At 46.7% G+C, this 15262-nt stretch overlaps 2 protein-coding genes across 5 annotated transcripts in view; both read right to left on the minus strand.

The window, feature by feature from the left end:
• Positions 1 to 15262, minus strand: part of LOC309832950 (large ribosomal subunit protein uL5-like) — a 480093-nt gene that overhangs the window by 95940 nt on the left and 368891 nt on the right. The window lies entirely within an intron of this gene.
• Positions 1 to 15262, minus strand: part of NIPAL3 (NIPA like domain containing 3) — a 50462-nt gene that overhangs the window by 9327 nt on the left and 25873 nt on the right. For all 4 annotated transcript variants that reach the window (XM_082653998.1, XM_082653996.1, XM_082653997.1 and 1 more), the window contains 6 exons: positions 15141 to 15200; positions 11047 to 11192; positions 7301 to 7397; positions 4608 to 4743; positions 2616 to 2704; positions 541 to 604 (listed from right to left, as the gene is read on the minus strand). In XM_082653998.1, coding sequence (XP_082510124.1) covers positions 541 to 604; positions 2616 to 2704; positions 4608 to 4743; positions 7301 to 7397; positions 11047 to 11192; positions 15141 to 15200 — 592 coding nt within the window. The remainder of the gene's footprint in view (positions 1 to 540; positions 605 to 2615; positions 2705 to 4607; positions 4744 to 7300; positions 7398 to 11046; positions 11193 to 15140; positions 15201 to 15262) is intronic.

Genomic DNA, 15262 nt, shown 5'->3' on the forward strand with positions numbered 1-15262 from the left:
TATTTGCTTATACAATTAATTTAAAAAATAACAAACACCCTCATACGTGTGGCGTTACGTCCAACATTTACTTTTCCAAGATAAATGATTAGAAATGGAAGGCTGCGTCAAGAAGCTCATTTAAAAATCTCACTGTTATCGCCAAACTGTCCTCCCACGTTAAAGAACTTCTCACACTGTGGCAGAGAGCTGGGCTCCTCATCCTCTTGCCAACATGGGACACTACCCCTCCTGTTAGGTTTTGCAAAATGATGGCATCTTGTTCAGCTTCAGTATCCATGCCTTTGATCTGAGGTGAGGTTGAGAGTCTTTCCTGCGTCAAATTGTGATGTGTTCGAAATGACAAGGAGATTAAAGCCCAAAAGAGAAGAAAGGAAAAGTAAAGCCCTTTGGGGAATAAAACGCTCACCTCTGGGGACAAAGCTCCCACTGCCAGCTGCTCCTCTGGCTCTAAGGGACTGCCTGAGAGGCTGGAGCAGGGGTAGGGAGAGAGGGGCAGCCTGCCTGGAATTCGGGGCCAGGGAGCAGGATGGGACTCACCCCAGTGCAAACATGCAGACGTGCAGCACGTCCTCCCCGAGGAAGTCCAGGTAGAAGATGGCGCCTGAGCAGCAAAGAATGGAAAATGCGGGTGAGCTGTTTTCAAATCACCCACCTGCCAGTCTGTTTAGGATCTGGCGAAGCTCCCTTCCCTACAGAATACCAAAGGGGTCCAAAATACTACGACTGCACCTAGTAAGAGATTAGCAGAATGGAATAAAAGCCATTTGGGGGGAACAGACTGTCTTCTCTTTCTCCCCCACCTAGGTCCCTCTTACCTCCATCTTTTTTTTCTTAACTTTTTATTTTGAGATAATATTAGATGCACAGAAATAGTACGGAATTCCCACGTACCCTGTGCCCAGCTTCCCCCAGTGAAACGACACTATGAGCTAAACTAGAGACTTACCAGTTTTTACACACTCCTCTCCCTCATCTTTCTTTCTTTTTCTTTTTTGTTAAGTTTTTATAGGAGTATGGTTGATTTACAATGTTGTGTTAGTTTCAGGTGTACAGCAAAGTGAATCAGTTATACATATACATGTATCCACTCTTTTTTAGATTCTTTTCCCATATAGGCCATTACAGAGTATTGAGTAGAGTTGCCTGTGCTATACAGTAGGTCCTTATTAGTTACCTATTTTATATATAGTAGTGTGTATATGCCAATCCCAATCTCCCAATTTATTCCTCCCCTCCCCTTTACCCCCTTGTAACCATAAGTTTGCTTTCTACATATGTAACTCTATTTCTATTTTGTAGATAAGTTCATTTGTACCTTTTATTTAGATTCCACATATAAGTGATATCATATGATATTTGTCTTTCACTGACTTAACTTCACTCAGTATGACGATCTCTAGGTCCATTCACGTTGCTGCAAATGGCATTATTTCGTTCTTTTTTATGGCTGAGTAATATTCCACTGTATATATGTACCACATTTTCCCCCCATCTTTCTTAAGATGGGAAACCAAGGCTTCGTGGTTAAGCCGCCGGAGCTTTCTAACCTCATGAGACTGGCAGATGTCACACCCTGCAGTGTGGCAGTGCCACAGGCCTGCCGCCCTCACCCTGCAGCCAGCGTCTGTCTGGACCCACTTCACACCCCACCACCCCAACCCTGCCCGGAGCTCCTGATTCCCTGCCTGACTGCGGACTCAACCACGGTGTTTCTATCCCTTTCAATCTTGCCTGGACCGAAGCTGTTGACCAGGACTTAAATCTCTGCATGAGGTTAGCTTTCTGGCTGCTCTGGGTCAAGCCCCGCTCAATCCCTGGTCCCGCTCACGGCACAGGCCCTGGCAGGCTGTGTGCCCTCTTGTTCTAACCTCTGTGAACACCAGTTTGGGCACCACTCGTCCAAACTGCAGTGCGAAATATATGGCTTTCCGGCTGGGCCTTCCTCAAAGGGAGGCACACTGGTTGTTACTGGTCTTTTTACTCTGAAAATCTTAGTCACCATTGCCATTTAAAAACAAACAAACAAACCCCCCCCCCCCCACACACACACAAATATGCTTGCAGCCTCTGAAGCCACCTCAGAAAGAAAAGGAAAAAACATATAGGGGTGGAGTAGAAGAAAAGGGGAATGTAATAGAGACGATGATCACTTACTGAGCACGTGTTATGTACATACTCGTGATCTCTAAAAATTATACAGAAGAAATTTGTGGTCACTTGGCCAGTGGAGGCTGTGGAGTTAGCAGATGGTGGCAAACACTGTTAAAGAAACCCAACACAAGCAGTACAAAGTAGGGGACATTTGCACTATACATATTTCAATTCTAGGAGGAAAGTATTATTACTCCCATGTTATGAATGTGGAACTGAGGCTCAGAGAGGTGAAGTGATTTTCCCAGAGCTACACAGCTCCGTGTCTGTGCTGGGGTGCAAACCTAGGCCTCTCTGGCTCTAAATCCTGCGCTTTCCCCACAAAACCATCTACAACTGGGACAGGCAGAACAAGTCAGCAGAATTGGCCTTCTGACAGAGGCAGCGCCCCTTCCCTCCACACTGGGGTAATGTCCCTGCTGTCAAGGTAGAAGACAGAAATCTAGCGACCGCACCCTTACCTGCTGTGATAGCCACGGTAGTGGATAGAATGTAGCCCACGCTGGCAATCAGAGAGGAGTCGTACATCTGTGAGGCCTGACCTAAAAACCTTCAACACAAAAGCACTCTGGTCAGTGGGCTGTGGGGATGTCGGAAGGCCGAGGTGACAGCCGATGACCGCAGGCTTGGTCTGAAAATACGAAGATGAGGCATGAAGGAACATTCCTTGGGATTATAAGGATGCCAGCCTTGTGTGTCTCCTGGGCTGGGGTCCACGCTTTGCTTCTATTCTTCCTCTGGACACACAGCCTGAGGCTCATCCCTCTCCCCGTCCAACACCTCTGACCACATAGTTCTTATCACCGCAATGCCCTTCTCACCTCTGTGTCCCCTGCATCCCCTACCCACTAAAAAGCCATTCCTGGGCCCTTAACACTCCAAGAAACTCCTGTAGCGCTTATCACATCCTGCCTCGTGTTGTAATTATTCTTTTAAACAAATTTTCTTAATTCAACTCTCACTGCAATAAATATAGGAAAAAGAGAGAGTAAATTAGAGTCACTCCTGACCTCTCCACTGCGGATAAACACTCCATCATTTAGGAATATATTCTTTGTCTATTCTCTGCATAGCATTTTGGTTATTGTCGCGAAGTTCCTTACACCATAACATACTTCCCACCCAACTGTAATTGTCTGTTTACCCAGCTGTCCTCGGACCAGGGCTGTGAGCACCTTGAGTTCAGTGACTATCGCTCATGTCTCTGTGTGTGGAAGGCCCAGCACGGGCCCGGTACACAGCAGGCCTTGATGAATGTGTGGTGTGTGAGTGAGAAGCTTCCCGAGGAGGGTGGGGCACCTGATCATCTTTGTCAGCCCTGGAGGGCACAGCACAGAGCCCTGGAGGGCACAGCACAGAGCCTTGCACTGGACAGGGGCTCAGGGGTGATGACCAGAATCATTGTAGGAGGACTAAGCATAGTCATACTCAGCATAATAATAAAACAAAAATCATAAAAGAAGCTACTATTTACTGGACGTTATCCTGGATCCTACTAAAGCCTGCTGCGATTCTGTTAGGTAGGGGCTGTTGCTATTGTCATTGCAGACGGGGAATCTGTGTCTTGGAGAAGCTGAGGAGCAGGCCTAGAGCAGAGGGGTGAGGGGCGCGGGACGGGGAGGGAGACAGACGCCGGGGTTCCAGTCTCAGCTCCGCCAGTTCCTGGCCTCTCGCAGCAGTTCCTTACATGCAAAATGAGGATATCATTGTCGTGGGGACCAAATGAATTCAAGTTCCTGTGAAGGCAGTGAGAGCACAGCTTACACTGGGCACCCAGGTGGCAGCGGTCACCGCTGTGTTCCCCGGAGGCACCGCTGGTGGATGGTGAGCCCCGGCGGCTGGAGTCCAGGGCCTGACCTGTCCGGGGTGAACCGGCCCCATGCACCACACTGAAACCTGCACTGTCCACCCTCCGTCCCCACGCAGGTTTGCCACGTGCTCGCCCAGGCCCCCTGCTGGGCACCGGATCTCTGACGTGAGCAAGGCCCAGGCCTACCCTCAGAACTGCTGTTTCTGAGGCAGAAACCATCACTTTGCTCTTCTACTTGGAAAGATTTCTTGAGGACAAGAAAGTTGGAGACAACTTTCTGTCTTCCACCGGGCAGACAAACAGGTGCCTCACGGGGACGGTACAGCTTCTTCTGAGGCCCCGGAAGTGGGCACCTGCCTCGGTACAGATGGGAATCGAGGCTGCCTCTGATTGTGTGCTTCTCACATTTTGAGGCAGAGGGAAAAATACATCCACTCCAGGCTTTCAAGCAGCACGGCACCCCTCCATGTGATAACTCAGCAAATTAGCGACCCCTCTCTCTCCACAGTGGATGCCAAACCCTGGCGACAGAACATTTGCATGTTCTACCTGCCCTACAGCTTCAAAAACAATTGTCATCAGGCCCAGAAGCTGGAAGAGACCTTTGTGGGGAAGCCCAGCAGGAAAAGAATCTGCAACTCACGCGGCTTGATAGATAGCAGTCGCCACCATGCACACGAGCATCACGTAGAAGATGGGGTAGTCGAGCTGCAGGTTCCCCTGTATGGACAAGACGAGCATCCCGGCCACAGCCTTCACCGTCACCACGGTCATTGAGCCTGCAGAAGGTTAACAAGGATGTGTGGGAGCCTCAGAGACATGGGTGGGGGGGACGGTTTATAAACTCAAAGGACAAAGTGACCAAAACGCAGGGAACACGGGCAGAGCCCAGCCAGTGATTTACACGGTGAGAAGATCCTATTGGCATTGGTTCTTTTGTACCCTCCCGTGAAAGCAGAGAGGAAAGCAAAACTCCAAAGGGTATTTCCAAATGCCCTTCTAAACTCTACCAAGAAAGGGTAGTGAGTTCACTCTGAACTCCAGAGTGGCAGCACTGTGTCTGGAACACAATGCAAGGTCAAAACAATCGAATGTATAAATGAACTTCTTTTGAGTATCATTCTCACGGCAATCACAAGAAAAATGTGGTGTGTACAGAGCTCAGGAGTTTTTTGTGTTGTTTTTTTGGTCTATTAAAATGCTTACTCACTGGTATTTTTAAAAACATTTCTTTAGACCAGAGGTCTCCACATGTTTTGGAATGCATACCCCTATGCATATGTATATACTTTTCAAATATATATACATTTATTTAAAAATTATAGTCATGTAACACTGTGCTTATATGGTATATACATCATAAAACATGTGTAGGAAATATACTTAAAAGGTGAAGATAAAAATAAATACCAGTTCTAATATTTTTTCTTCCCATACACCCACCTCACTGTGGAAACCACTGCTTTACCCAGTGCTGCAGAAATGACTTGTAACTCTAAACTGCTGGATTTCCCTACCAGAGCAGGAATTACAAGGAACTCCCAAGTACGGTACAAATGAAGCTCCTTGTTCTGCTGAAATGCTTTGCTTTCCTATTTTTCTCAGCGTCCGCTCATTTTGCCTTCTCCTGCCAACAGCCCAGCAGACACAGTGGCTTCTGGGCTCCTCAGCTACTTAGACTACAGTTTTCAAACATTGGCAGGCAGTTAAGTCCAGCACTTTCTCCAGGCTGTCCTTGTTGGTGAGGAGGGGGCAGAAAGGAATTGGCCAACGTGCCTCAGAACCTTCTGACCTTCCAACTCACCAGGAGAGAACGTTCTGGGACCGTGATCTTCCAATCCACTTTGCAAACAAAATCATCAAGGAACGGACCACTGAGTCATGCTGCCACAGGAATGAACCTCTACAACATCATGCTCAGGGAAAGAGGCCAGGGACAAACAGCCACATGGTGTACGATTCCGTTTATGTAATACGTCCAGAAAGGCAAATCCATAGAGACAGAAAGTAGATTAGTGATTGGCCAGGGCCTGGGAGGATGGAAAAATGGGGAGTGACTGCTAGTGGGCACAGGGTTTCTTTTTGGGGTGACAAAAATGTTCTGAAATTCGATTATGATGATGGTTGTATCCTCTATGAATATATTAAAAATCACTGAATTGTAGGGGCTTCCCTGGTGTCACAGTGGTTGAGAGTCCACCTGCCGATGCGGGAGACACCGGTTCGTGCCCCGGTCCGGGAAGATCCCACATGCCGCGGAGCGGCTGGGCCCGTGAGCCATGGCCGCTGAGCCTGCATGTCCGGAGCCTGTGCTCCGCAACGGGAGAGGCTGCAGTGGTGAGAGGCCCACGTACCGCAAAAAAAAAAAAAAAAAAATCACTGAATTGTATACTTTAAACAGGTGAGCTTTACGGTATGTAAACTATATCTCAGTAAAGCTGCTAAAAACAAAAAAATGGAGCCCTGTCCTATGATGACATATCTGTGTGTTTTATGGCCTGTCGCTGGAACGGGGGCTTGCTGTCGGAAGGACAGAAGGAAACAACACACACTGGGGACCGGTGCTCATCTCATTTAATCGCCTCTCCCCCCGAGATCTGGGTGTTCTCTTAAGCCCATTTTTAGAGGACAGTGTGGCTGACACAGGGACAGTCACTAGGAGGTAGCGGCAGGGCCGCACCCACCTCTCCCTCTCCAGGAAGAAGGGGTGCTTCTCACAGCTCTACTTAGTGAATCTAACTCTATGTGGGGTTAGAACCTTGCCCCAATCTGATTTAGGAGCCATTTCCCCCATTGCACCCATGCCTTTAAAAGGAAAAAAAAAAAAAAGATAGCAAAATCAAAATCAATTCTTGCCTTTGAATCCAGAATTAAGTCTTAACCTCTGATAGGTCTTACACGGACCCTTAGGGGTTCACTTGTTGGAACCTGTTCCACCCCTGACTTCTCTGAAATAACCTCTTAACCCCCCACCCCTACCCTTACTCTGCTTTCTTCTTCATCATTGTAATTGTCACTGCCCAGACTTATACTATCTATGTATTTGTCAACTCGTTTACTGTCATTTCCTCCCTCTCGAATGGGTGGCACCCTGAGGGGACGGGTGTCTGTCTGGCTCAAGAATACCAAATGCCGTCTGCAGCACGATGGAACTGACAAGGCCTGCATCCGGTTAGCAGGGACCCAGCTCCTGCAGCCGCCGATGCAGAGGGACCAGCCTGAAGCGGCCTCCAGCAGCTCCTGGGTCCAGATGCCACAGCTCAGTAAACAAAACCCACATTTCCTTTTGGTGCTACTTAGTGGTGGCAAAACTCAATCCCCAGGACCCTCACTTACCAAGTAACGCCACCAAGAGGAGAATCACAACAATGTTGTTGGCGTTCCTCTCCTTGTAGAAGTACAGCAGCAAGCAGAAGAGAATGATCTCCACGAGCTACAGAGAGCAGCAAGGGAGGGGGGAGGTCAGCGGGGGCCACAGGCAAGACCAGGAGACCCTGGAGGGCTGGGCTGGAGTTTATGCTGCTGATTGCATCAGTCACAGGCCCTCAGAGTTGAAAGGGAATTGAAACAGCCAGTATTTCCCACACCGCTGATACATACCCTGCAGGAAAGCAGGGAACGCTGAATCTCTCTACTCCCAATACTGAGGAGCAGTTCACCTCGCGGTGAGGCTCTGAGGGTGCTGTGCTGGCCTCAGGTCCACCCTGCCTTGGATGGTCAAGATTCATCAGGCTGAGCTGGTGTCCCATTTCACTGCTCCATGGTAACCCCCACTAAAACTGGGAGTTGGTTAAAGAGGGAGCTGCTTGTTTGGTGAGGAGAAGAGCTCTTTGGTTAAGTATATAAGTATATATACCACTTGCCTGCTAACCGAGCCTCCACTGCGTGCAGCTTGGTAGAGTTGGAGAAAAGAGGACTTCTGGAGTCAGGGAGGCCCAGTTATGAGCTTGGATCTCCTTCTAAACTAGTTGTGTGACCTTAGCCAGGTCACTTAAGTTCTCTAAACCTCAGTTACCTCCTTTGTGAAACAGGGATAAGTGTTCTTAACTTAGAGGACCACAATCACAGCTTATACTTGGTGAACTCATAAATCTGCCAGGCTCTATTCTAAGCATTTTATCTTTACTCAACTCCCTAAATCAGCATAATAATTCTATGAAGAATCTCAAGCTAGCAAAAGGCAGAGCTGGGATTTGAACCCGGATAGCCTGGCTCCAGGGCCCATGCGCTTCCCCACTAGGCTACACTGCCTGCAGATGGGGGCGCAGTGCCTGCTGTTCAGAAGGTGCTCCATCAGTAGAATCTTACTAGACAACAGCAAGTTTGAAAACCGAAGTTTGAGAAGTTCCCTGCCTTCGCAGCAACAGCTCGTCCCTTCTATTCCTTAAAGGTCCAGACATTTGGCAATACTTCCCCAAGGAGTGAAGCCAGCCCCAGCCCCCGGCAAAACTAAAGCAACGGCTCAGCTCTGTTTGCCTATCCCAACCTCCTACCGAAGTTCATTTATCACAAAAACCAATGCAGAAACATTAATGGGCATTTTAAAAAGAAAAAAATTGTTAAATTCCTCAGAATTAGAGATCATAAAACACAGCTGCGTTCATTTTCCTGTTTCTTCCCGTCTTTGTCACAGTGAATATATATTTTATCTACTTGTCATCACAGTCAAAGCACAGTTTTGTGCTGGGCCGTTGTTCGTTACCGTAAACAATTTTCATGTTTTATGAAGTTGTCATCATTATCTTTAATTGTTGCAAAATACGCCATCAAGCAGATGTAGTTACTCATCAACATTCCCAAATGATGTGCATACATTTGGGCAGGGGGGTGGGACTGGCCGATCTCCCCACCATTCTTCATGATGCTTAAACGCACGCTGGGAGAGCACTTGGCGTTCTATCGTGAGATGGCTGTATATGTGTTGGTGCCTCCTGATGGACCATGGGTTCTGTCAGTCTGTCTCGTTTAGCTTTTATACCCACAGTGTCTGGCACATAGCAGACACTCAATAAATATTTATTGAATTTGATTTGGCCAAATCTTTCCAGCTGGCAGCACTGCCTCACAGTGACGACGGAGGAAGCCAAACTGAATTGGTCACTGAGCATCCGTCACGTGCTGGGTGGACCTGACAGCCACCCCGGGTCCAGTGACCCCTCCAGTTAACGTACAGAGAAGGAGGCAGAGCATGCGGCTAAGTGCCTTGGTTACGGCTACACAGTATGCAATGGACTCGAGCCCAGGATTCTCTGAAAGAGAAGCCTGTGTTCTGGGGTTAAGCTTTTCCTGAAGAGGTGGGTCTCTGGCTCTGCCCGGCAGACACTTCTCCATGCCTACAGGTCAACGCTGGGGCTGGCTGGCGCTAGGGAGATGACACAGCCCCAACCTTGGGGGAATCTATCATCTGCCTCACGGGCAATCTGAGGAAAAAGGACGTTCGGGGCCTCTACAGCAGGCCCAGGCTGCTTGAGTCAAGGCAAAACAGTGAACACCTTCGTTAGCAGGCTGTGGTGACACGTGAGGCCAGCCAGGCAGGCAGGCTTCGGGTCCAGCTCGGCTCTCACGGGACTCTGAGCAAGTTTGCTAACCCTGAGATCCAGTTTTCTCATCCATAAAATGGGGAGAAAAACACCTATGTTATAGGACTATCGAGGGAGTCTGAGATGTGATGAAACAAATCTTTACACATTGAGGTCTAGGGAAGTCATTCTGGCTTCTACATGATTTAACTCAGATTTTATGCTAACAGGGACTTCCCTGGTGGTGCAGTGGATGAGACTCCGAGCTCCCAATGCAGGGGACCCGGGTTTGACCCCTGGTCAGGGAACTAGATCCCACACGCATGCCTCAACTTAGAGTTTGCATGCCACAACTAATGAGCCCACCTGCCACAACTAAGACCTGGTGCAACCAAGTAAATAAATAAATATGGGAAAAAAAAGATTAAAATGGAGAAATTAAAAAAAAAATTTTATGTTAACTAAAACGGCCTATTTGTGGCCTTTCAAACATACATTGTACACCTGCTTTAATTATTAAAGAAAAGGGTACACTGACCAGAAGTAAAGAATGTTCACATTAAAAATAAATATTAAATGCCTCCCTTCATGGGATGCCAATGCTAGTACCCCTGCGATGATAAGATTCCCTTCCCAGGTACCAAGGACAAGCCGACTTGCTGTGTACATGCTGATCTGTTTTTTGTTGTTGTTGTTTTATACCTTTAAGGAATGTATCCCTGACTTGTTTAATGTTCTTTGACCTGAGAAGATATAAAACTGTGCTGAAAACCATGCTTCTCCAGAGCAGTTCCTCAGAGTTGTCTGAGAGGCTGTCTCCCAGGCTATAGTCCTCAGTTTGGCTCAAATAAAACTCCTCATTTACTGGTTATTTTTGTTGATAGATAATACATTAAAAAGTGTTTAACATGGTGCAGGGGGAGCAGGAATAAGTTTTACCAAATACCTTAGATGTTTTCCTTGATTAGTCTATTTGTAATCAATTTAGATTACAATTAGTCAGTGGTAATCTATTTGTAACCTTGATTAGTTCTGGTTGGGGGTTTAGGAGATAAAGTCTGCAGTGTCTCCCGTGTTTCTATCAGCTTCTATCAGCTGTGTGATAGCGGGCAAAAAAATATATATAACATTCTTTAATTGTTAGAAATTTTAACTTTTTTTCTTACCATAACAGTTTTAAATGCTCACTGTAGAAATTTTGGGTAATATGTAAAGACGAAGGTGAAATAAAGACACAATCATAATTCCATCTCTCAGAGACAACTACTGATGGAGTTTCTGTTTTTCTATCCAATCTTTTACAGGTAACGTACAGACCTACAAATACCTCTAAAAAAATCAAGTTATCACACTATACATGCAGTTTTAGACATTACTCAGGACACAAGTGAAAAAAAGCACTTCCCCAGGAACTACGTGCTCTCTGCGAGCGTGGTGTTCGGCGCTGTGAAATACATCATGATTCCCGTGAACCCCGTCTTGCTGGGAATTTGGGTTTCTGGTTTCTAGGACTCCATCCCCACCCCCATCCTCTCAGGTGGAAGGACCGGAGGCTTCTCTCACCATGTACAGGAGAAAAGGCCAGCTCACAAGATGTCTGATGATGTTCTCGCCTGTCATCTTCTCATGACTGTTGGGTGCGAATGTCACCAGCAAGTAGGTGCCCACGATGGCCAGACCGCAGCCAACGAAGGATAAGATGTAGCGCCCTGCAGGGAGAGGGAGGCCATCACAGGGCTTACTGCAAGCACCCGCCCCAGGCCAGCATGTGTCTTTAGGGTAACATATGGGGACCTGCTATTGCTTGAATTTGGGGTTTTTCTTTACTTGAAAAAAAACAGAGTATCTTCATGAATGTCACTTTTTTTTCTACTTTTTTGGCCACGCCTCAAGGCATGCAGGAACTTGGTTCTCCCACCAGCAATCAAACCCGTGCCCCCTGCAGAGGAAGTGTGGTGTCTTAACCAGTGGGCCGCCAGGGAAGTCCCCTGAATGTCATTTTTTAAAGATACATTTAGTGTTAAAAAATTTTTTTAATAAGATAGCATGCATACAAAAAAGTGCTCGATGAATTCTTACAAAGTGAACTCACCCACGTAACCAGCACCCAGGTCGAGAAAGGGAACATTTGTAGGACCCCCAAATCCCCACTCATGTCCCCTTCCAATCACTAGCCCCCACCCCCAGGGCAACACTTTGACTCCTACCAGCACTGACCATTTGCCTGGGTTTGTACTTTATATCAATGGATTCGTACAGTACGTTTTCTTGTGTCTGGGTTCATGCAAGACTATGTTTGTGAGATTCATCTGTATCCTGGCATGTGGTGGTAGTTTCTTCATTCTCACTGCTGTACGGTGGTCCATGTGTGAATAGGATACAATTTATCATTTCTACTGTTGATAGGCATCTAAGTACTCTCCAGTCTTGGGTTATAACAAATCACGTTGCTACAAACATTCTTGTGCATGTCATTTGGAAAACATATGCATGTAGTTCTATTGGGTACAAAACTAGGAGTGGAATTCGTGGTCATGGGAGATGTAGATGTCCAGTTTAGTAGGTACTGTCGAATGGTTTTCCAAAGTGGCTGTACCAATTTACACTCCCACCAGTAGCGTATGAGCAAAACTGCGTATTTTTTCTTCATTTTAGTCGTTCTAGTATTGCACTCTGGTTTTAATATGCATTTTACAAGGAACATTCTAAAGCTAGATGGGCTAGATAAAAACAAAAAACAAAAAAACCTCAAAAGCAAACCTTCAGAGCCTACGGTATGCCTTTGAAAAACTGTCTTAGTCTCTCCCAACTGGCTATTTAACCTACACCCAAGGGAACTATCTAAATACTACCAACACTCTAGTCCACAGACCTGTCAGATATTGTCGGTGGCCCAGGAGGCATGCTCCTGGGTGAAGGACCAGAGTCTCCTGACTCTTCCCCAGGGTCCTGTCACACTCCAATTGAACCCTGTGGGGTTGGTGAAAGGCCTCTGGTTGAAGTTGAGTGAGCCCAGTCCCATGCAAGCTGAAAAGGACCGTGAGTTCTGAGCTGCACATATTGTGACCACAGGCTTCTGGATTTTTCTGTGATACAATTAACTCTACCTGTTTCATTTCACTATCTCGAGGAAATGTGATATCATATTAAATGTCCTTTATTTTCATTCTAGCCCTCAAAAGGTGTTCAAAAACCAGTTGTTCAATTGCTCAGTGAATGAATGAACCATGGTTAAACTCAACATGGTAAGTTCTGTGCAAGTCTATTGTCTTAAGTTCTCCGTAAGCAGGGACAGGTCTTACTCATCAATATACCTGCGTTGTCCAGCAAAGGTCTAGCACTGGGTGAATGTTTGCTGAACTTTAATAGAACTCTAAGCAGGGCAGCCAGGTACAGTTGTGCAGGTTGCTCACTGCACAAGGGCAGTGAAGAGGGCTAAAATCTAGCCCATGCTCTGCTCACCAAGGCATTTGCCCACAGAACTATAGATGCCCAGAGGGGCATCTTTTTCTAATTCACATAGGGCATGCCTCTCATTCCAGGACCACCTAGCATGACCCTGGAAGGGACATAAACCTCTACACTGATCTCAGAACCAGCCCAGCCCCGCCCCTCCCCCAGCAGAATTACTACAAATCATTCTGAATCTTTCGGTCTTTGTGGCATCATTTGTTTGCTGAGCAGTAGTTCTGCTTTTTTCAGTGTAAGATTCTTTTCTTTTTCCACCTCCTGGTCCAATCTTGCTGTTACTCTACACCAATGATTCAGAACAGTGATTCCCAAATGTGGCTGTGTGTCTGCAGCATCTTGGGAGCTTCTTCTCCCTGACATTTTGTGTTTAAAAACTTTCGGACACAAGGACTTCCCTGGTGGTGCAGTGGTTAAGAATCCGCCTGCCAATGCAGGGGACACGGGTTTGAGCCCTGGTCCAGGAAGATCCCACACGCTGTGGAGCAACTAAGCCCGTGCACCACAACTACTAAGCCTGAGCTCTACAGCCTGCGAGCTACAATTACTGAGCCCGCGTGCCGCAACTACTGAAGGCTGTGTGCCTAGAGCTCGTGCTCCACAATAAGAGAAGCCACTGCAATAAGAAGCCCGCTCGCCGCAACTAAAGAAAGCCCACGCACAGCAACGAAGACCCAACACAGCCAAAAACAAATAAATAAAAATAAATTTATATAAAAAGAAACTTTAATAGTAAGCACCCATAGTCCCACCACCTAGATTCTAAATTGACATTTTATTATACTTGCTTTATCCCATATTGTGATCCATTTTCTTCATCCCTCCACTCATTCATCAAGCCAGGTTATTTTTGGATACATTTCAAAGCAAGTTGCAGACTAATATACTTCACCCTGGGGAGCTTTATGAGAATGCAAATGCCCAGGCCCCAGCCCAGATTTAAAGTCTCTGGGGATAGAGCCTGGACCCACCATCATGTCCCTCCTTAACTCCTTAGCATGGCTCGTAAGCCCCTGCATCATCCAGTTCCTCCATGCCTCCTTGCTCTCATGTCCTGCTTCCTCCTTTACTCATCACCCTCCAGCTACACTGGCCTTACTGATACCGGACACGCCAAGCTTATTCCTGCCTCAGGGCCTTTGCACCTGCTGCTCCTTCTACATGGAACACTGCCCACAGACCTTGGCGTTGGTAGTCTCCTTAGTATCAGTTAGGTCTGGGTCCCACCTCTTCAGAGAGTCTAACCCTGACCAGTCTAGGAAAAGCATCCCCACATCCCCAGTGCCCCAACAAAAAGCATTCTACTTTCTCTGAAGCACTCGCTAAGATCTAGAATTACTTTATTTGGTTAGTTATATAGTTAACTTGTTTACTGTATGTTCTCCCCTCCAACACACATATACATTAGACGGTAACCTCCATGAGAGTAGGATCCTCATCTGTCCTACTGCTATATCTCCAGCACCTACAACAGAGGGTGGCACTCAGTAGGTAACTTCTTCCCCACTCCTTGGGTTTCTATGTGGAGGAAGCTCCAATGGACCGACACTTCTGCCTCTTGCACCATTGGTCTGCATTTCTCGACCGAAATGGAGTTAATCTATCGAAAGAATTTAAACACTCAGGCTTTGATCTTTTTTTCTCCCTTCTCTGTCCCAGGATATGTACGGCAGTAATTCTGGATAAGTGTTCCATTCTGTAAACCCAAATATTTCCTTGGGAGACTGGCCCAAGGTCTAGCTGTGGGCTGGAGCGCACTGCGGGGAGAGCGTAAGCAAGTTCATGTGGCTGCGTGTTCTAATCTAGCTTTTATTAGTAATAAAGCATAACTTCTGATCTCCTGTGTTTGACTTCCTTATTTAGTTCTCACTGTTTTGAAACTCAGTTAGGGAAAGAGGGTGCCTTTTCCTGGGCCTCCTAAAATCCCAGCAATAGATGTTCAATAAATATTGATTGAATGGAATAAATGAAAGCCCATTTTAAAAAGTTGCACGGATGGTTCTGATGCATAGCCAAGTTTGGGAACCACTGATTAAAAGACCCAGCTCTCAGGAGCCTGATGAGGGTGGGATACAGAACCACACAGGGGAGAAGGAGACAAATGATCTCTACATTGGGGTGAGCCGGTTTCACAATGAAAAAAAGCACAAGCATAAAATTAAGAACAGAGCTCCAATCCACGAACTTACTCAGAAAGTCTTTAGGTTTCCATTTTTCTTTGATGAATATGATTCCTATGATGGCGCTGGCTATAAAAAAAAAAAGCACAGGGAGAAGAGCGTTGAGGCTGCCATCAGTCAAATGGAGTCCC

This window comes from Grampus griseus, assembly GCF_964374135.1.
Source record: "Grampus griseus genome assembly, chromosome: 1".
NCBI classification, from domain to species: domain Eukaryota; kingdom Metazoa; phylum Chordata; class Mammalia; order Artiodactyla; family Delphinidae; genus Grampus; species Grampus griseus.